This window comes from Protopterus annectens, chromosome 4.part0, assembly GCF_019279795.1.
Source record: "Protopterus annectens isolate FY-2018-M chromosome 4.part0, PAN1.0, whole genome shotgun sequence".
Lineage (NCBI taxonomy): Eukaryota > Metazoa > Chordata > Ceratodontiformes > Protopteridae > Protopterus > Protopterus annectens.
In genome coordinates, this window is record NC_056733.1 from 612,230,760 (window position 1) to 612,254,401 (window position 23,642).

The 23,642-nt window shown below is 40.5% G+C and overlaps 1 protein-coding gene across 2 annotated transcripts in view; it reads right to left on the minus strand.

Moving 5' to 3' along the window:
• The window catches only part of TCTN2 (tectonic family member 2), a 1,339,098-nt gene that overhangs the window by 1,082,648 nt on the left and 232,808 nt on the right, over positions 1 to 23,642 (minus strand). For both annotated transcript variants that reach the window (XM_044068545.1, XM_044068546.1), the window contains one exon: positions 11,814 to 12,013. In XM_044068545.1, coding sequence (XP_043924480.1) covers positions 11,814 to 12,013 — 200 coding nt within the window. The remainder of the gene's footprint in view (positions 1 to 11,813; positions 12,014 to 23,642) is intronic.

Consider the following 23,642-nt stretch of genomic DNA (forward strand, 5'->3'; position numbering starts at 1 on the left):
AAATATTGTGTCATTAAAGCTACAGGTTCATATCTTATGTTAGAAAATGAAAAAAAAACTTCACATACTTGCATAAAGGTCAGAAAAGTTCCAGAATCACATCAGTTCAACTCTAGTAATAAATGCGTATATGTAAACAGTTCAAGATTGTATATATTTCATGCAGAAATTGCATTTTACCAAGCAACCAGAGACAGACTTAGGGTAACTGAGTTATCAGATTACAGGGTGGCTCAGTGAGCTGAATTAAAGACAGTACTGTAAGCTATAAAACAGTATGGTAAAAATGTATTTAAAATTACTAGTGACAGTTTTATGTAGTAACAGCTGTTACTATTTATCCAAGAAAGCTGTAGACAGCAATGATAAATCCTTGCAGCATTCAGTAGTACTGAAAATGACATTAGCTACGGAAAGAGTGACAAGTAAAGCAGCATGTGGAGATCTGCACATTGAAGAAATTATTTTGTAAACTACAACACGAGGGTCACAAAGTAAAAGCAGAGAGTTCAACAGTTAAGATTAATTTTATAAAGGTACAGAAATGCAAAAATGTGAAATATTAATACTGCTTTAATTTCATTTGAGGTTATTTCAGAATATTAACTATACTATTCAGGAGGAAAGAAATATGAAGAATATGAATGCAGAAGCTAAGGACTATTTAAGTTTATCAGCACTGTTATTGGAGACAGTATTCAGATATTGTTGACATCTACCTCCACTGTACATAATAAAGCATTCTTAACCAAGCTACAGTGTGTGTGCAGACTTTATTCTTAAGACACGGCCCATAAAGGAAAGACTTGCACCTGTTCAGTACAAGTTTAGATAATTAACAGATAAAGACATACATTCCAATTTCTTTCAGCTACTTCCAGCTCAATCCAGTATCATACAGTCACATCAATTCTTACACCTATAAATATGGGTATTGCTGAACCAACTTCTATGTGGGTACACAGTTTACAGCTATTGCCTTTGTCTTACCTTCATTATTTTTGTATCCTGAAAAGAATTTTAAAATGTCTCAGAATGTTCCACAACACTTAAATATCCTTTTTTTTGTTTTTATCAGGTATAAAATAATACTATATGCGCATATAAAGCCAACTTTTCTTGACTACCATATCAATTATATCCTTGAATTTCTGAGTCCCTTATTTTCTTTGCCAGTGGTTCTAAATGCAACACAAATAACAAAGGGGAAAGAGGAAACCCCTGCCTTTGTCCTCTGTTCAAATATAACATAGAGAGGAGCCCCCCCACTTCACTTTTCACCTCCAGTCCCTTACATATCCTCCTAATCAACCTTATAATTTTGTTGGGGGAATGCAAACACTTAACAGTGCTCTATTAATAAAATCCCAGCTTACTCTATTGAATGTTTTCTCTGCATCAAGACCCACCAACAAAAGTGTTATTTTCTTACATTCTGCTTCCCTCTGGATCATCACTTTTCTATTAATGTTGTCAAATGTTTGCCTTCGCTCCTCAAAACCACACTGAGACATATCTATTAATTCTGGCATCACCTTTGCCATTCTTTTAGCCATTATAGACATAAACACTTTACAATCATGGTTTAGAATCAAAATGGGTTTATATGAAGTTGGTTGTGATGGGTCTTTACCATTGCTGGGTATTACAGCCACAACCGCTTTCTTCCAGGATGCTGTTGCTTCTCCTTCTTTCAAAATAAGGTTAAGCAAAACCTTCCAGATCTTTATCACTTTTTTCCCTTCTACCTTTCAAACTTCCACAAGAATACCATCTGTAGGTTAGTTATGCATTGCCATTTTATCTCATCTCCTCCTATCCCAAGTGTTAGCAATTGAGCCTTATCTACCTCCAAAACTGGCATATTTAATTCTTCCACAAACATTTCCAATTACACTTTTTCTTGATGTCCCTGTTAATCTGCTTATACAGATTTTCATAAAATTTTCCAAAATATTTCTAATACCTCTACAGGATCTCTGTTATAGGCTTCCTAAGTTTGGCAGCAACACTTTCTATTTTCTGTTGCCTGAGCAGCAATGATAAAGTTTTGATAATAACTCCAGAACACACACACACACACACACACACACACACACACACACACACACACACACACACACACACACACACACACACAAATAAGAAGTTATGTACTTACCATAACATTCCATGTTTGTTGTCCATCTTGCCTACATTCTTACAGGTTGAGTTTGGAGCCGACTTGGACGAATACTACAGCTCAAAAGCTTCTACTGGCTTGAGGCCAACGCCTATCCCATGATGCTCTGGGCCACAACCCCAGATCTTGTTTGCAAGCGAGAGATTTAGTCCAACTCAAATCAGTATATCAGAAAAATATACATATATATACACACACACACACATATATATATATATATATATACATACACACACACACACATATATATATATATATATATATATATATACACATACACACACATATATATATATATATATATATATATATATATATATACATACACACACACACACACACACACATACATTCATAGGTGTGTACTAGGCTAATGGCCCTGGAACCTTTACAAGCCTAGCCCAGAGGATTACCCTGGCATCGTGCCACCTAACCTTAGTTCCCAGTGCCTCTGTCAAGTAGAGCCACTGGAGTGATCATCCCCGGGGTGACGGGGTGAATTTTCTATTTCCCATCAATATTTCTCTTGAAGAGGGCCAGTGAGGTGCTCTGCTTGACATGTATGGGAAGTCTATTCCATAGCATGGCCAATCTCTGGGTTATGAACCTGTCCTTCCAGCTTGTTCTGGTGATTGTGGTAATGAGGTTGAGGTCTCTGGAGCATGTAGTGTGGAGGGATTGGGATTTCTTTAGATGTAGCATTTCTAACAGACCTGGGTCAGACATGGCTTTGTAAGTCAAGCAGAGATCGCCTTTAAATAGGCGATATGAGACAGAGAATAGTTGGAGTTTTTTTGAGTCTGTCCATATAGGAAAAGTGTTTAAGACCTAAGATCCTCTTTGTGAGGTATTTTTGCAGCCTCTCCAGTTGTTGTAGGTGTCTAGTGAGGTACATGCCAAATGGGCATATATATATATATATATATATATATATATATATATATATATATATATATATATACACACACACAGATGTTTGGCATGAAAGCAAAAGGAGAAACAGAAACTGCAAATCGTCATAACTATGTACATAAGTAAAGAATTGTCCACCAATTCCTCCAGGAACACAGTATGGGGGCAGGAGGGAGGGACACAAGAATGTAGGTGAGATGGACAACAAACATGGAACTTTATGGTAAGTACATAACTTCTTAATGTTATGTTGTCCTATCTTGCTGTAATTCTTGCAGGTTGGGAAAGCATCCCTAGCAACTTGATCCCAGGGTGGCTCAGGAAAAATTCTCTTCAATACAGTGGATCCAAAGGAAGACATGTTCTGGGAGGCCACATCCACTTTGTAATGAGTGATGAAAGTATGAGGTCTCACCCACGTGGCAGCTGCACAAATAGAATCAATAGGAAGTCTGGCCTGAAAAGCAGAGTGCGTTGAGTCTGATCTTGTGGAATGTCCTCTTATCTTCCCTGGTAGTTGTTTATTATTCTTACTGTAAGAGAAGGAAATGCAATCAGTAAGCCACTTTGACAAAGTTACTTGGGAAACTGGCAATCCTTTCTTTTTATCAGAAAAGGACACAACAAGCTGGTCGGATTTCCTGAGGTCCTTTGTCCTATGCAGGTAAAAACATAACTGCCTATGTACATCCAACTGATGCAGTTTATATTCTGTCTTGTCGCTGTATTTCGGAAAAAAATACCGGAAATTCACTGGATTGGTTTATATTATTCTCTGAACAGACTTTTGTGAGAAATGAGGGATTAGTTCTCAAGTCTACCCTATCCTTGTGAAAAATGATATAAGGGATACGAACCAAAAGAGCTCGTAGTTACAATACCCTTCTAGCAGAGGTTATGGCTACTAAAAAGAGAGTCTTCCACGACAAATACTTCAAATCACAAGATGATGCGGGCTCAAAGGGTGGTAAAATCAGCAAGGTTAGAATGAGATGCAAATCCCAAGGAACTGGGGGTTCTCTGATCGGGGATTGAGAAAAAGGTACCTTTGAGGAAAGCTTTACACAACCTATGAGACATAACAGGAAATCTCATTTCTCCAGTATGGAAATTAGAAATGGCTGCCAACTGAACTCTGACGGTAGCTGCTGCAGCTCCTTCATCAAACAGTTTAGAAAGAAATTCTAGAATTACAGCAATAGGAGCTGTAAAAGGTTCTATGTTCTGTCCCGCAGTGCAGCACGAAAATCTCTCCCACATCCATCTCCTCATGGATAGTTTGTGGGACGAGGCGGGAATATGACTCACTGCAGGAGAATGGGAGTAACACCTGGCTAAGCGTGGAACTGGAGAAGCTATGCTGTCAGCTTTAGTGTCTGGATAGACAGATGGAACTCCCCCAAAGAGTGGGTCAAGAGGGCTGGAAATGGATCCAGAATCCAAGGTTCCTCTAGCAGATGGGTCCGAAGAAAGGGGAAACAAACTTGTCGAAGCCAGTAAGGAGGAATGAGGATCATGGAGGGTGGCCTAATAGATAAGGTATTTGCCTTACAAACACAAGGTACAGGGTTTGAGTCTCACAAGGGATAACTGGCTAGACGTAAAATGGCTCGCAAGGGCAGTTAGCCTGGTACTAATCTATGAATCTACAGTGCTTTTTGAAGAGCTGGTTTTATGCAGTACTTTGGAAATTAGAGGAAAAGGGGGAAAAGCATAGAGAAGTCCCAGGGGCTAATCGAGAACCAGTGCATCCCTGGGTGACTTCCCCAGAGGGGGAATGAGGGCAAAGTAGTTGCTGCATTTGGCATTCATGGATGTGGCAAAAAGGTTGCAGCAAGGCTGGCCCCATTTCTGGAAGATCTGTTAAACAATCTCTGTCTTCAGGGACCACTCGTGAGGCAACAGAATACTCTTGAGTTTGTCCACTATCATGTTGGATTTCCCCGGGATGTGCACTGCTATCAGAAAACGTTTAGAAGCAATCGCCCATTGCCAAACTCGTTGTGCCTCCCAACATAGTGGGTAAGATTTGGTTCCTCCCTGCTTGTTTATATACCACACTACTGACATATTGTCTGTTTGAATTGCAATAGTTCCCGTGGGTAGAGAGTCCTGAAATGCCTGCAACGTATATCTCTCATCTCCAGGACATTGATGTGCAAGTGGCTTTCGTGTTCTTGCCATAGGCCTTGGACTGTCATCCCCAGATAATGCCCCCCCCGATCTGGGAAGCATCCGTGGTCAGTACTGCATTTGGTTGGGGAAAAACAAGAGGGCGGCCCTGATACAACTGGTCTGTCTGCAGCCACCAAAGGAGATCTTTTTTGCAAGACTCCGTGGTGATAATATGATGTGAAAGAGGAAGATCTTGCATTGGCCACTGAGCAAATAGTAAACACTGCAGGACCCTTGTGTAGCCATACTAGGGAAACTAGAAGAATAGCTGCTGCCATCATACCCAGAACTTGCAGCAAATATCTGGCCTGAACTTTCTTCTTTGATATCAAAATTCTGACATGATGATGAAGGGACTGTATTCTGTCTGGGGTAAGCTTTGCAGTCATATTTCTTAAATCCAGTTCTGTGCCTATGAAGGTAATATGCTGAGACGGTGACAAGGCAGATTTTTTTAAATTTACTGTGATGCCTAGTCTGGCATTAAGCGACATTGTTTCGTCTCTCGCCCATAGTAGTATCTGCTTGGTGGTGGCGGAGAGCAGCCAGTCATATAGGTATGGAAATACTCTGAATCCCTGACATCTCAAGTGAGCCTTGACTACTGCCATGCATTTGGTGAACACTCTGGGGGCTGTAGTGAGACCAAAGGGCAGGGCTCGAAATTGGTAATGACTGGCTCCCAGCTGAAAGTGCAAATTTTTCCTTGATCGCCTGTCCATCTTTATATGGTAGTATGCATTCTGGAGATCTACTGAGCACATCCAATCATCTTTCCCGATAAACGAGAATACTGCCTGCAGAGTGACCATCTGGAACTTTGAATTCTTCACTGCTTTGTTTAGCTTGCTGAGATCTAGAATGGATCTCCAGTCCCCTGTCTTTTTAACTAAAAAGAATCTTGAGTTAAGTTCCGGACCCAATTTGGTCTGTGGGGACCTCTTGCATGACTTTTTCCTAGCAACGAGAGAATCTCTTGTGTTGCATAGTCCTTTTGACCGGGTGGGACATTTGGTAAGGAATGGTTTACCAAGGGGGTAATAGAAAATGGTATGTAATAGCCTCTGGATATAACTGTTTGTACCCATTTGTCTTGGGAAATTTCCTGCCAGGTGCTTGGGTACAGTGACAATCGACTCCAGACTGCCTCCAGAGAAGAGCAGGCGGGCCTCCCTTCTGGAGCACTGGAAGGGCCTGTCAGAGAACGTATCTCTGTCACCCTGATTCTGCGGACCCCCTCTGCCACGAGGTCGGCATCTTCCATTATAACTTCCCCTCTGCCCCTGGGGGGGGGGGGGTCACCACATGCATCAGAAAAACCTTTTTGCGGCTTGCTGAACCACAACTTTCCGCCCTTTTGACCTTCGGGATAAGGTCTAAACGGGGCAGAAAAACAGACTCCAACAGCAGACAAGGTTTTTCCATCCTGCTCGCATGTCAAGGTTTTTCCATCCTGCTCGCATGTCGTCAAAGTATCTTTCACCTTTGGTCCAAAAAGGGATGAACCATCAAATGGGGCATTGGTGAAGCAACACTTGAAGGGTTCAGCAAAATTGCAAAGGCGCATCCAGGAATGTCTCCTTAGGGAAATTCCTGTTGCAGCAGTTCTGCTCGTTCCATTAGCCACATATGAAATCAGTCACATGGAGGAGTTTGCGATGGAATTGAGGGTAGACAGCTGAAAGGATACTTTGTCCGCAGATCCCAAAGCTACGGTACCCTGAAGGGTATCTCCAAGTTCTTTGAGGAGATCCCTTTGAAGTCTTGTAAAATGAGTAAGGTAGTTCAGTGACCGGAGGGTGAAGGCCGCTGAAGAAAAAACATGCTTTCCATATCTGTCCATAGCTCTGGATTCTTTGTTAAGAGGATGAACAGATGAGGAGGTATCTGATAGCTCCTTCATGGTGGCTGCCTCCACCACCATCGCATCTATAGGGGCACCCTTAGTCAAAAATTCCTTCTCTGAGGGAGCAGTGATATATTTGTTAGGCCTCCTCAGAACAGGCTCCAGTGTATCAGGTGATGTCCAGGCCTTACGAGATATGACACTCAACAGTTGGTCATATGGAGGAGTCACCCAGGAGATGGAAGGGTGAGACCCAAAGGTCTCCAGGTATATCGATTCATCCTCTGAAGGGTTGGCAGGCTGCCAGCCACCCTTATGTTTCAGGATCTCAAGAATGTCCACAAAGGAGACATCCTCAGAGGGGGACTGTGGGGACCCTTCCGACTCATCGAAATCATTATCAGACGTGACAGACTCAGGGGAGTTTATGTGCTTCCTCTTGCACATTCTCTTCTGAGGTACTTCCTAGAGGGCTACTCCGGAGAAGTTTTGGAAGAGACAATGCCACCTGCAGGGGCTTCCTGAGGTTCTGGGTCTCTGCACTTGGGAGGAGGGAGTGGTGGCAATGAGATGGACACTGGCACCTGAGAGGGGTGAGAAGTTGGCTTCGAGAGGGGGACTGTCTGAGGAGACATCACTATCTCCATAACTTCAAAATCCCCCCCCATCCAGCTCCGAGGAGACCCTCCACTCCAAAGAGACAGAAGGTCGGCTCCAAGGTGGAGCAGGTGGTTCCGAAACTGAGGTAGTTGCCAAGCTCAACCTATCTGAGGCACCGAGGGGTAGAGTTGGGTCAGACAACTGTCCGCGCCGGCTCCCCTCCCCAGACCTGACTGACGAACGTCAGCTCCTAGGCTCCTCGACATCGGAAGGAGCCGAAGACATCAGAGCCGAAGTCGGAAACAAAGATTCCAACGGTGGTCTTGGTGCCGACTGTTCCTCTGCTATCGGATCCAAACTCTCTGGCTCTGAAGACTCCAGAGTGATCGGAGGAGGAATCAATGAAGCAAGCTTCATATGGGATGGCTCCGATTCCTTTGGGTCCGGAGATGACAACATTTTTGCCAGGGCCGATGTTTGAAGCAATCTCTTCACCATCCACTCCACATCTTCATCAGATAAACTCCTGGAAGAACGGGTGGACAAGGAAGGAGATCTTCCTCTCTCCAGGACAGGAGATCTCAGCGTTGGAGATATCAGCTCCAATAAAGGAGACCGACTCCTCGATACTTCTGTCAGCTCCATGGACACTTTTGGCACCGAAGAAGTTCCAGGTCTATAGGAATTGAGAGCCCTTGGTTCAGATGACACAATCTTTTTTGGTGGTTCCGAAACTGGAGCTGTTGTAACCGGTCGTTTGGTTGACTTTGACTGGGTTGAAGAAGAGGAGGATGATTTAGAGCACTGAGAGCTGTCTAAAACTTCCTGAAAAGGCCCTTTCAACAAACTCCCTGCCATTAATTTATTCCTATGCTCATGGAGCAACCTGCAACTGAACCCGTGACATATGGTGCAGGGGTCCTGTAAGTGGATGGCACCAAGGCAATAAACGCAACTCGTGTGCCCATCTGTAAGAGACATCTTTTGTGTGCATTTATCGCACTTTTTGAACCCTGACTGCTTATGCTCCTTGGGTTCCCTTTCTCTAGCCTTGTCTTTGGACACTATTCAGTAAGAAAACAAGGCCAACACTATAGAAAAACAAATTAAGCAACAGCAAAACTACCTAAGGGGAAACTACCTCTACATTTTTTTTTATAGCAACAAGCAGATAGAGGGAAATGAAGAATAAGAATCCTCTAACTTAAATGGATTCTACTACAGAGAAAGGACAAGGAAACACAGGGGAAGCGGCCCTCTAACTTAAATGGGCCGCGAGATCCCTCTAAGTTAAATGGAATCTCCCACTGGGTTTGAGAAGGGGTTTTACCACTAACTACAGTTACTTAGAGACAACATGACAAACTAACTCTCTAGAAATAAAGGGAGTAGAAAGAAAGTACTTTAGATAAATTAAACTAACAGAAACTAGCCAGCAGGAACACTTCTTGATCGCTTGAGCGGCAAACGAGATCTGGGGATGTGACCTAGAGCAGCCTCGAGCCAGTGGAAGCTCTCGAGCTTTAGTATTTGGTAGAGTCGGAAATGAAATCAGCTCCAAACCCCACCTGCAAGAATTACAGTGAGATAGGACAACATAACATCATAAGACCTATAGATATAGTCAAGGACAACATAACATCATAAGATATATAGATACAGTCAAGCATTGTACAATGCTTTTTCCTATAGTAAGAAACATAATGGAATATTGCATAATAGCAGGTGATAATATAATAACAATCATAGGAATCTTCTATTGGCGTGTAATATGATAAAGTGTGTACAGTAGCCTATATGATGAAATCCTACATGCAGTAGTAGTGTCACCCTTCAGAGGCTTTGATCAAAAATGGGGCAGTAGATATGAGGGGGATGATTATAAAATGTTGTCTGCATATGAATGTGTTCTTCTCTAGCAGCTTTGAAACTGAGCAGGTCAGCAAGACCAAGAAATCCTTGTTTGACATCAAAGTTATGTATAACATTACTGCTTATGAGCCACTGTATAGGAACTACTGTTTTTTCCTGCATGGAAGCTAAAGCCATTTACTAATATATAAATTCCATGTAGAATTTCAGCATTTCAAGAAAGAAGTGGTAGCATAACAAGCAAATGGAAGATTGTAATGTTGGAGGTAGCATGCTGTTAAGAATTCAACATTTAATGCGGACTGTCTTGCTGGAGGCAGTATGCTGTTTGATAGAAAACAATGCTGTGGTGCAGCAGTTTGCATTGTCACCTCATAGCAAGAGGTTCTCTGGTTCAGTTAACAGCTGGGGTGCCTTCTGTGCAGAATCTGCATGTCCTCCCTACACTTGTGTGGGTTTCCTCTGGGTGCTCCGGTTTCCTCCCATGTCTCAAAAGACAAGCATCTGGAGCATTTCTCCCTGGGCCTCTGCTGAAAATTGTCTCGTTCCAAGTCAGACTTTCCTGTTAAGCAAATGTTAAATAAATAAATACATAAATAAATGGTGAGGTTAACTCCCCCTAAAACACTTGCAGTCAGTTTCCTTGTATAAGTTTCTCTGCATTCCAAAAAATAATCACACATTCATTCATGAAACTAAGTGCAAAAAAAAAATAAACAAAACCATAAATCAGAACCAGCAGCAGTGGTTACTTGTAGAACAAAGAGCACCAGCAACATAGCAAATTCTCCTAATTTGGCTCCCTTCCTCATAATGCTACAAACCTGGAGAATGTTTACCTTAATTAGGGAGGTTTGAGGGCACAGCCTCTCACAACTCCTGGAACAGACTTCAACAGAGTTATAGTCACAAAGACAAAGTACGCCAAGGAGTTAACACCTCAGCACCAAAAGTAACCAGTTCCTAAAGAACATTATGTTGAAGGTTTGAAATAACTTCTATCCTCTAAGTTAGTGCAGTACTCCCCAAGTCTCCTGCTATTTTGAGATTCTTCCCCCCAAGGCTGCACAGGGTTTGAAACAAGCAAATAATTACTTATTGTTGTAAATTCCTTAATTCACTTGGTACAAAGTTGTACAACTTCGGAATGGACATATTCAAGTAGAAGAGCTGTGGGTGCACAGTCCCCACATGTGGTGCTGCAAGAATGGCAAAGTGCATTGCTGTGTTTCCTCATTTTTACTTTTATTTAGTTTACATTTTTGCAATTTCGTTTTTCAACAAGTTGTAAATGTCAGTCTTTTACATCTGGTATTTTGTTTTTCTGTTATGCGATTCAGGATTATAAAACAACCTTTTACAAATATATGACGGGAGCTTGATTACTTTGGACATGGTGTTTGTTAGAAGGAAATAATACAATTCCTCCATTCTCTGTGAATTTGTAGTGATGGCACATAAGAAGTGAGATTTAGGTTGCATCTAATTTGTAATGCTATGTGAAGTGTTGCAGAAAGAAGCAGAAAAGAGTAAAACAATACTCTGTCCTGGCAGCATGGGGCTGTAAATAAAAGAAGCACAAAAGGAAATTGTTAGCACACCCTAAATGAAAATGACCCTTCCTCCAAGGTACTGAAACCTGAGCCATCAGCCTAAAAGCTGCCTGCATATGAACAAAAAAAATCACATGACCTACCAACTTATCCAAAATAATAAGACCTGCAAGGAATCATGACACACCACCTTTAAGTCCACACTACTCTTTAATAAGCACAGTCTCTATAGCATACAAAACAAGCCATTAGCAAATAACTGAAATCTGAAGAAGTGCTGTATCAATCACTGCATGACAGTTTTATTACTCGGCATTAAAAAAAATCAATGATGGTTTGATTTGACTGCACTTATGCAGATTAATAAACCTGTGATGCTAAGAGCTGAGAAAATGCATGGTAACTGAACCTTTCAAAATGTTACTGCTGCCAGTGGCTGAAACTTCAAAACCTTTACTGCTGTGGCTGTCCTGTTGTAAAATCTTATCAATCCCCATTCTAGCCACTGAACCAATATGTTGATCTCATGCAAGCACAAGCCAACACACACATACAATGCAACTCGCACATAAATTACATAAATCAGTTCTGTATTTTCTTAAATTGAATTATTACCATTAAATGCAAATATTGGCAGTTTTAATGTACATAAAAAGATTTTCAGAACACTTACATTGTAGAGCCTTGATAAAACAGACCTAAATATGGTGTATTCTGAAGTGATGAGTGTACACACAAGAAAGGAAACCAATCAGGTTCATTTTCTACAGCCTGAACAGAACACAGCTGGTCAAATGCTGGAGTCACATTTCCGCCAAAAATTCCCATGTAACACTGCTGACTAAAAAGCTGTTTTGCTTCTTTGGAACAGTCCTAGAATAAATGAAACAACAATTCATTAAACAATACAGCATATATACAATGCTGAAAGCAGCTTCATGATAAATTTAACACTAATATTCAACAAAATTGTATCTAAACATTTCAGAAATCAAATGACAATCTGGATGTGTATTAATTTACTTCTGTAATACAAAAAGGAACTAATGCATGTGCTTGTCCTGAAATAAATGTTTTTTATTTGTTTAGGATCAGTATTATATATTTTTGAGTTCTGGACAATAGTAAAATCAAAACAGTACTCTAATACAGCACAACCCAAGTAGTTTTTTTTTCTGCTGAATGAATAGCCTTTGACTTTAGAAGATAAATTTAAATGATGTCTGCATGGGTCAACCTGTATTAGCCATCTTAAATTAAGAGGAAAAACTTCAAAATCTACAGCTATTATAGTTCACATAAATCCCAAAGACATTTATGACAAGCCTATCTAAAATACTAGCAATAACATATAAATAAATAAATATATATTATATATATAGTTTTTTTTTTACATAGTGATGTATTACCTTCCGCTAACCCAAATGAAGTATTTTAAATCCAGAATACCATAATTGCAATTCTTTTTGCTACAACAAACTAAACTGATTACTTCAAAACCAATGATTTTGAAGTTGAGTACCAGACCTGGGAATGGTAGCAGCATACCTGGGGTCGGTAGGAGTGTGCATTTATTTATTTATTTGCTTATTTATTTTTTGACATTTGATTACAGGGGAAAGTCTGACTGGGTAGAACCCATTTTCAGAGAAGACCCGGGGAGAAAAGCTCCAAATTATTGCAAAACATTTTAAGAACAATAATTTTACAATCTTAAAAGTAAAACAAAAACATCCGCAGTTTAAATAATTATAACAATTTAAACATAATAAAAAAACACTGGTTAAGGATTGATACATAGTATATGACAATCATTTAATATTTAGAGAACTTTTAGACAGCTTGTAGAGAAATTAAAGGTAAAATAGTCTAATACAAACAGGAAATGCAACATGAGGTGAGGGAAATACAGGCTTATGGTACACTTAAGAAAGAAAGTCAGGGAAGTGAATTAGATAGCAGTAAGGAAGTTAAGGAGGGAGAGTAAGGAGGTATAATGAATAAAAAAGGAAACTGTTCATATTTGCAGATATAGTTTGTCCTGGTTTTGAGCTAGAATAGAGCCGGATTTTAGCTAGGACATCTTTCAGAGTGGCTTTGAAAAATGGGAGGTGGGTATAGACCTGCTGGATATAGGTAAGGAGTTTGAGGCCTTAGCAACCTTGTATGAGTACACACAATGCCCAGCAGATTTGTTAGGTTGGTAGGCAAACAGGAGTTGTTGGTCACTGGATTGCAATGACCGGCTGGGAACACAGTTATGTAGAATGTTTTTTTTAGTGCTGGGCAAGCAGATGGATGCTGGATAATTTTTTAGGTGGTAAGAAGTTGTGTACATATTAGTTGATGTGGCAGTCTTAACCAATTAAAGCTTTTCAGTGCTATACAGTGAAGGGTTCTGAATGGGTACGTAGTGCAAATTTATCAACTTTGTTATAGCATTGTTCATGTTTTAATTTTTGTGAAGCCTGGAAGTTAGTAAGGATGGGAGCATCTTAAAGAAGAGTGGGGAGGAGAGAAGTAGTGGCAAGTATAGTTTTAGTTACATCAGTGGGAATGCTTTTGGCTCTGTAAAGCAACCCTAGCTTTTGATGATTTTTTCTTATGCAATTTTGTATATGCAGATCCAATGTAAGATTACCATCCACTATCACCTCACTTCAGTGGTTTTATTCTCAAGAGAGGGGACTTTAAATTTTGTTTTTTCATGAGAGAGGGATTTGGAGAAAAAAATACTAGCTTATTCTTTTTTGGGTTGAGCATGAGTTGTGAGTTATGAAGCCATGTTTCAGTGGCTGTTAAATCTTCCTGAGTAACATTTTGGAGATGTACCATGTTGTCAGATGTACAAATGAGAGTGGAGTCAGCTGCATATTGTATTAGGATGGCCTGTTGTGTGGAAGTATAGAGGGTTTTGGTGAAAATGTTAAGGAAGAGGGGACCATGGATAGAACCTTGTGGTATACTGGTGTTGACTAGGAGGTAAGGAGAGAGTGTAGAGTGCCATTTTACTGAATGACACTTATTAGACAGGTAGCTTTTGAACAACAGAAGGGTGGGCTAACAGAGACCTAGTGACGACATCTGAAGTAAAAGTTTGCTGTGGCAAATTATATCGAAGGCTTTAGACAAGTGCAGAAATAAGGAAGAGACTAGTTTGCCATTATCTCTAGCTTTATTGACAGTATATATATAGGTTAAAAGGGCAGTGCTAGTACTATGGGAAGGACGGGAGCCATGTTGTGTAGGTGATAGGAGTTCTCTCTGCAGAAGATAGTGCAACAATTCTTTTTGAATACATTTTTCAAGTATTTTGGCAAGGTAAGATAAGACTGATATAGGTCTAAAGTTATGAATGTATGTTGAATTTCCTCCTTTGTGCAGAGGGATAATGGGTGACTTTTTTTCCAGAGAGAGAGAGCGAGAGAGACAGAGAATGTTGAATTCTCAGACTGACCTATTTATAAGGATTGAGAAAGGATAGGCAATGCTATCAGTTGCTATTTTTAGGTACTCGCTTGGAAGGTCATCAGCTGAAGAAGAGCATGGTTTAAGTTTAAGAGTAGTTTTACATAGAATGTGGACACAAGTTTGAAGGTGAAAGTGGATGTGGTGATATGTGGCTGTTGGGCAGTGTTGGAATTAGATGGTGAGGAATCCTTGATTAGAGATGCTATACTATCTATAAGAGTTGACCTGTATTGCAGTTTTGAGTGGTAAGTTATCAGGAGAGGGGTTTGGGTTGCATTTTTGGCCAGGATATAAGATTTTTTTAATGGATATTCAAATTTTTTTAGGGTTGTGTTTAGTATTATTCTTAAAGCTATAATAGTATATATTTTTGTCTTCATTTATTTTCTTTTTAGTTCATAGGTTCATAGGATTGTACTAGGCTATCTGCCCTAGGGCATTTATAAGCCTAGCCAGAGTGTGTGTGGCTTTCACCACCCCTTAGGATGAGAATACTACACCCATTTAGGGTTTAGTTTACTGTGCCTCTGTCTAGTAGTGACACAGAGATGACCCCTGGGGTAAACCTACGATCTCCATCTACTCGTCAAGATTTCTCTTGAACAGAGTTAGTAAGGGGCTCTGCCTAACATGGATTGGGATTCTGTTCCAGAGTGTAGGGAGCCTCTGGGTTATGAATATGTCCCTCCAGCACATCCTATTTATTTCTGTGTTGAGGTTTAAGTCTCTTGCTCTCATGGCTCTGATGGATTTGGATTTTCTGAGATGGAGCATGTCCATTAATTCCAGATTGGACATGGCCTTGTACGTCAGGCACAGGTCACCTCTGAGTAGGCGGTATGCGACTGAATAGAGCTGGAGGTTTTTCAGTCGGGCAGCATATGACATATGTTTAAGACCCTTTATCCTCTTGGTGAGGAACTTTTGGGGTCTTTCCAACTGCTGCAGGTGTCGGGTAAGATACATTCCAAATGGGGCATTGTACTCAATCATTGGCCTGATAAGAGAAGAGTACAGGGGCACAATGACCTCTCTTGATCTAGATGTGAAACCCTTCATGATAAGGTGGGCAATATAGAAGGTCTTCCTAACCACTTTGGCAATGTGAGTGTCAAATGAGAGGTTACTGTCAACCTGGGTCCCTAGGTCCCTGATTACCTCTTCCGTGCCAATGGATTACCACCTATGTGGTAATTTGTGGGTACCTTGTTTTTCCCAAAGGGTATGACTATACATTTTTTGGCGTTCAGCTTAAGGCCATGGCTCTGGCACCAATTATCCGTTTCTATGCGGCCTCTCTGAAGGATGTTTGTGTCCGCTGGAGTATCAATTATGGCGCCCAGTTTGCAGTCATCTGCGAACTTTGTCAGCCACAATCCTCCTATGTTTGCCTGTACCTCGGAAAAATAAATGCCGAACAAGAGGGGTCCCAGGACTGAGCCCTGTGGGACACCGCTTGTGACTGGCTTGGAGTCTGACATAGCTCCAGCAACTCTGACCCTGTGGGTTCTGTCCTTGAGCCAGTTTGCAACCCATCTCGTGACATATGGGTTTACATTTAAGCTGGTGAGTTTGTCTATGATGCCCGAGTGGGGTATTGTGTCAAAGGCTTTTGCAAGGTCAAGGTAGGCTGTGTGAACTGCCTTACCCTCATCAATGGCCTTAGTGACGGTTTCAAAAAAGTCGACCAAGTTCAAAAGGCAGGATCTGCCCTTGCCAAAGCCAAATTGGGTAGGATCCAATGTCTGTAGGTCCCCAATGTCTTTGTTTATGAGTTCCATAATGATCCTCTCCATAGCTTTGCAGACCAGGCTCGTCAAGCTTATGGGGCGGTAATTTCCAGGGTCCGTAGAAGCACCGCCTTTGTGAAGTGGGACCACTGTTGCCGTACACCACTCCTTGGGTACGTATCCTGTAGTAAGGCTAAGATTAAACAGCAGCCTTATGTGTGGGTTTAGTTCCTCTTGGAGTTCATGTAGCACACAGCCCGGGACACCATCCAGTCCCATTGATGCTGTGTTTTTAGCTTTAGAGAGGGCGGCTCTCACCTGGGCATCTGAGATGTTAGGGAGGCTACACTCTGCTGGGATAGTTATTTCTCCTTTTGGGGAGGGAGGAGAAATTTGCACTGAACCTGTCTGCCAGAATGTTGGCAAAGTCAGTGGGTTCAGTGTATTTTGTGTCATTTTGGACTAACTCTGAGCATATCTGGGAGTTTCCACCCAGGTTTCTAACATAGCTAAAGAAGGCCTTGTGATTGTCTTTTGTGTCTTTTGCGATTTTTCTCTCAAAGTTGGCCTTGGATGATTTTATGAGTGATCGTAGTTTTTGCTAGTACTGATCAGAGATGCCTTCCCTTTTAGGGATTTTGCTCTGTCATGTAGTAGCTTCCTCCTTCTGTTGTAAAGTTTGTTTATGGCTGGGGTCCACCAGACCGGGCGCCTGCCTTTGGGGGAATGGGTCTTGGTTTTATTTGGGATTGCATGATCCATGCATTCTTGAAGGTGCTCGTAAAAGGCATTTGTAAAGGATTCAGCAGTGTGGGTTGTGGTTTCCACTGGCCCAGGGACCTTGAAGGATACCACTTCAGTCTTAAGAAGTGTGAAGTTGGCTTTTGAGAAGTTCTTCACTGTGGTCTTTTGTGCAGGGGTGGGGGGGATGTGGATTTCCAGTGAGATTAATTTATGGTCTGATCTTACCAATGAGGGATATACTTCCTGTGTGGAGCATTTTGTCCCCATGTTTGTGATGATCAGGTCTAGTATATTGTCTCCTCTTGTGGGAATCGTGACTAGTTGTTCCATCGCATTTGAGTTTATGAATTCTAGGAACCTTTGGGCTAGGGTGTTGGGGCTTGAGTAATGTTCCTAGTCTATGTTTGGGTAGTTGAAGTCTCCCAATATGATGGTATTTGGAGAGACATTCATACTCTCCAGCGTCTTCTGGAAGGCTGTGTGGGGTTCCTGAGTTTGAGAGGGTGGTCTGTAGCATGCTACAAACTGTAAGGCAGTTTTGCCTATGGTTAGTTGCACCTGGATGGTCTCCGATGCTTCGTGCGTTGCCACTAACCTGGAGGTGTGGGTATCTTTGATGAATATGGATACTCCTCCTCCTTTTGTGGTTCGGTCCAAGTTTTGGGGCCGGAAAGCATGATATGAGGTAAAACCTGATAGTGCTGGAGTGCTCTCAGGAGCCTTGAACCAGGTTTCAGTCACTGCACAGACATCGATGTTCTCCATACTGAGGAGGGCTTCGAGGGCGTGCATCTTGAGGTTTAGACTTCTGGCATTGAGCAGCATTACCCTTAGTTTTTTTCCACTTGTGTTTTCTAGGGAGGTAGGTTTGTCATTTGAGCCTTGCCTTAAAAAGGCACTATGGGGGTGGCAAGAGCCTTGGCCAATATCCGGAAGCCCAGGGGTGACAGGTGCAAGCCATCCCTTGCGAAGCAGCGTGGCTTGTCGAGTATGTCATCCCAAGCAGACAGACATTGGATCCCCTTAGAATGACACCAGTAATTAAGCCAATTGTTAAAACTGATCATTTTGTCTTTGTACTGTGGCATCATTCTTGGTGAGGGTAAGATGCTGCTCAGGGTCAGGGTCATACCGGCCTGGGCTACATAATCAGAGAGCTCCTCTATGTCTCTTTTCATGTAGTCCAGGGAGGTACGTCTCAGGTCGTTCAAACCGGCATGTACAATGACCGAGTCATATTTGTACTTGCTGTGGAGTGACCTGAGTGCTTGTGTTATGTGGCGGATTCTAGCTCCCGACAGGCAGCTTACTGTGACCTTTTCCTTGTTCAGTCTGGTGAGCGGGACATCAGTGTGTCTGACTATGGAGTCACCTATTACAAGTGTATATGGCATGTTGTTTGGCCTTAAGGGCTGTGACTGTTTAGCACACTGACTTTGCGAACTATGTGTTGCATGTGCTATGTCTTGAGGTGGCGGTTGCTTGGGTGTCTGCTTTGGAGGCCTCTATTGTTTTGGTAGATTTTTAATCAGCGCTTCCAAGTATGTTTTTGTGTGTTTATGTGTTTGGTATGCAGTTGTGATAGTTCCATGTGAGACTGGGTTTGTGGTGTGCGTGGTTACCTTCTCCTCCTGACTGGTCTTGCCAGTACTGAATTGAGAGAGCTCAGCCTCCAGTTTGGCTACATAGTTGCATCTCTCGCATATATTTGTATTTGTTGGGAGGAGGAGAGAGTTGTCTGTGTACATGAGGCAATTGTAACATTGCCTCAAGATTCCCAGATTCACCAGCTGAACAGGAGAGGACGCCAGCAACTGACCCTTCGACATGCTAGAATAGTGAAAAAGATTGCTGTGTAACTGAGTCAGAAAGGATCTATAGGGAAATGGGTACTCAAGGGAATTTAGGTGAATGAAGTACTTTCTTTTGTTTAAGAGTGCTTTACCTGTACAAAAAATGCTTTAGGAGCAAGTGCTGAGCTTTTCAGTTAGAGTATAGGCTGTTTAGATTGCAAGTAGAGCAGTTCTAAGGGAAAAATTGAAGAGTAGACTTTACGGAGCCAGAAATAGTTTAAACTTGATTAACCGGCGCTGCCCGATGCTGCTCTATGAGCAACTTCGCGCTAATTCGTGCAAAAACAGGCTTTATAGCAAGGGGGTTGAAAAGAGCCAGAAATTGACCCAAAATGGCCAATAAACTACAAGTTGCTAGGCTGGAACCACTCCTCTAGGGACAAATAGGTTGCTCAGTGCTCCCCACTCCCACTGGTGAACAAAGAAGCTTCCTCTTATCCAAATAAGGATATGGATAGCACAGGAACTAAGACAAAGCCCAGAGATCAGCAAAATCTGAAGACTGGACTATTCTAGTTCAGAAAAGCGGGAAACAAGGATTTTTTTTGTTTTTTTCTTTTTTTTACAGAGACAGAAGAAAAAGATACAGTAGCAAACAGTAAATGCTATAAAACGGTTAGCGCACTTGAGTGTGTTAGCCTAACAATTAAATTAAACAAAAATAACTTTTAAAGTGCTAACAGTTTAAAATCTACACAGGTACAGTAAAAACAATATGCAGAGCTGTTTTTTAGGCAAAATGCAGTCGAGCTGCAGTAATTAAACCGAAAACCAGAAAAAAATACTTATAAATCTAGGAAAGTCACTCTTTCACTCTCTGCTGCTTGTAGAACTCTGCAGGACACCACGAGGAGCTGTGATGAGTCTTTTACAAGTGAAATAGCGTGCAAAAATGGGCTTTATAGCAGGGGGTTGAAAAGAGCCAGGAATTGACCCAAAATGGCCAATAAACTACAAGTTGCTGGGCTGGAACCAATCCTCTAGGGACAAATAGGTTGCTCAGTGCTCCCCACTCCCACTGGTGAACAAAGAAGCTTCCTCTCATCCAAATAAGGATATGGATAGCACAGGAAGTAAGACAAAGCCCAGAGATCAGCAAAATCTGAAGACTGGACTATTCTAGTTCAGAAAAGCGGGAAAACAAGGATATTTTTTTGTTTTTATTCTTTTTTTTACAGAGACAGAAGAAAAAGATACAGTAGCAAACAGTAAATGCTATAAAACGGTTAGTATGATTGCAAAGCATCCTGAAGTTTTCAGGACATTGAGCTGTTTTATATTTTTGCTATTCTGTCCATGCTTTTTCTCTATCTTGCATTAGCATTACAGTCTTTATGGATAGACAAATTGTGTTGTTTTCTGTCTCTTCCTTCTAGGAGGTGCAAGGCTATTTAGGATATTTAGAAAAGTGCAACTGAATTCAATTACAGCATCATCCAAGGGGAGAATTTTCAAGAAGTTCCAGTTAATAGATGACAGCGAAATAATGAACATTTCTGGGTTAAACTTGGAAAGGTTACGTGTTGTTTTATAAACATGCTGTTTAACTAGATGTATGAGATGTCTAGTTGTATAGACTGGGAGATGATCACTGACAGAGTCTGACATTGTATCTGTGGTGACTATTTGCTAGGGTCTGATACTAGAGAATTTGATGTCTTGTTATGTGTGGGACTATTAATTAGTTGCATGAAACCATGCAAGTGCATGCTAGATATAGCGGAGTTAGAGTTTACGTCCAACCAACTGACATTCACATCACCTGGTAATATTTCTTCTTGTGGAAATGCCATGGATCTCGAATGCAGGATATCTTCCAGTATTGCTGTAGTTTCACCAGGAGGGATGTAAAGGACAGTAATACATATTTGTTTATAATTGTTTATTTTTAAGAAAGCAATAAGAAGCTCTGCTGAATTGACTTTTGGTGTTGGTTTGTTGTAAGGGAACATGTGGTAGGTACTGGGAAATATTAAAGCAATACCACCACCTTTCCTCTTTATACAGTCATTACAGATGATATAGAGAGAAGGTATAACTTCAGAGTCATTTAGGCTGGGTTTAAGACAAGTTTCAGTTGCAAAACATCAGGGTTATGTTGAGTAATCCAGGCATGTAGTTCAACAGTTTTACTTCTTACACTTCTAATATTTATAGCAGCAAAGGGTTGGGCATTGTCTGTTGTTGGGTAGCATAATTAAGTACAGGAATCTGTATTTTACAGATGTCAGGTAGTGGTGAAGTAGTAATGAAGAAGGAAACAAGAAGTTGCAGGACAGTAGGAAATTCAGTGATGGTAGAGTCTGAAAGCTGGAAGAAGATAGGTAAGGAGAGAAGACTTTTCTAAAAAGAAGAGAGGTAGGTTGCCCTGGTATCTTCCCTGGAATGTAAGGAATAGAGGAGTATTAAAGGCTAGAGTACAGTGACATAGTCAAAATTAGAAGAAACAAGGGTTTATTTGGGTAAAGAAACGAAAAACAAAACAAAAAAAAAAGATGGCTCACTCATCTTGGAGATGCAATGTAAGAAGTCTAGCACACGAGAAGTAATTTCTGGCAAAGTTAAGGGGCAGGGCTACAAACAGCAAGTTAAATTAAAAGTATCTTAAAGAAAATGCAAAATATGCCTTGAATACCATCAGCCCACCACTACTGCCCAAAATGTTAGTGAGAACTTTCAAGAATTCTATCTTGCGAGTTAAATGAATTGATTCTACACTTTGGTCAGCTTGAGTACTCCTCTACAAAAACAGTGTAGAACAGCTGCATTTGCAGCTACTGCATGATGGTCTCTTAATGGCTGGCATTCAGAGTTGTGCTTAGGAATTTGCAGGATCAATATGTGACATTGCAATAAGGTTATATCATGAATGCGTCAAAAACATTTTGCAGCAACAGGCATTCAAGACTAGGAATATTTGTACATAAAAACAAAATGCCAGATTCCCTGAAAGTAGAATGTGGGAAATAAAAATATCAAGTGTGTATTTCTGAAAGTGATGTGCATGTATGAAATGTATTTCTGAAAGTGATGTGCATGTATGAAATGTAATGAGACAGAACAACAAGCTCATACTTTCAGATACTGTTAACGGTTTCAGAAAATAGAAATATTAACCAGAAGTCTGATCAAATAAGCCTGTTACACTTCAGCAATGCTAGTCAACTTCTAATTAGGCACAGAAGAAGAAGAAGAACCATTAACAGTTATTTTAGTGGCAGGTACTAAAACAATGAGTAAGTAATGCTAGCCAGTGGTATGAACATCAGACATATCCACACAGTGATAGTCATACCAATGACCCAGGTTTGGAAAAAAGTTTTCCCTGTCTGAAAACTGCCAGTAAGAGAAAAGTTGAACACAGAGGACAAATTTTAATCACTCTGGCAGAAGGCTAATGTAGTACAGTGCATCGAATTTAATACAGAGTGAGTTGCACTCTCCTCATGCGGCAAATAGTACAAAAATACAAACGGTAAAGTTAAAATTAAGCGCTTTTCATCCGGATATTATCCGGACTTCTTCAGATGTCAGCTCTAAGTAAAAGAACGGTTTAAAAAGCCCTCGTCAAATGAAGCAATCAAATGGGCGGTGCTAAACTCATTAGGTTTTTTAAAAACACATTGTTTCAAACCAATATTCATTCCATTTCTATCAATGAATAAAGTAAATAAAGAACAAAACATCACTCTGCAGGTCGACCCTGATGGTTCCAAAACATTACATTACGCATGTACAAACCTTTATAACCACATTAATGTCGTACATTCGTTCATGCTAACCGATGTATTAAACTTATGTGTTGCCTTTACAGGTAGCATTACAACAGGTAATAAAGGCAAAAAGTCCTATAATGTGCCCATATTAAATAGTTTTTTTACATATACAAATACATTAAGTCTAACAAAACAAGGGTAGCCCTAAAAAAAAAAAAGTAATTTAAAAACATAAAATTACCTCATGTACCAATACGCAGTTCATTTAATTTAATTTATATACATGTACTAAACATAATTAATTATACATACATTATATTCTCCTATTCGATGGTTAGTCAAGTAACCTACAAAGGGCCATGAAACCCTTAATTACTCCATTCTCTCTCTACCTACCTAAATTAATATATATATATATATATATATATATATATATATATATATATATATATATATATATATACATATATATATATATATATATATATTTGTTTACAAAGTCAGGGTTGGAAATAAATATACTTCCCAATTCACCTTAATAAACTTTTTAGTTTCAATATACATGCTATTAAGTAGGTTTCATGTATGTTTTTATAGGACTTTTTGCCCTTATTACCTGTTGCAATGCTACCTGTGAAGGCAACACATAAGTTTAATACATAGGTTAGCATGAACGAATGTTTGACATTAATGTGGTTATAAAAGTTCGTACATGCGTAATGTAATGTTTTGGAACCATCAGGGTCGACCTGCAGAGTGATGTTTCATTTTTTTTTATTTACTTTATTCACTGATAGAAATGTAATGAATATTGGTTTGAAACAATGTATTTTTAAAAAACCTAATGAGTTTAGCACCGACCATTTGATTGCTTCATTTGACGAGGGCTTTTTAAACAGTTCTTTTACTTAGAGCTGACATCTGAAGAAGTCCGGATAATATCCGGACGAAAAGCGCTTAATTTTAACTTTACCGTTTGTATTTTTGT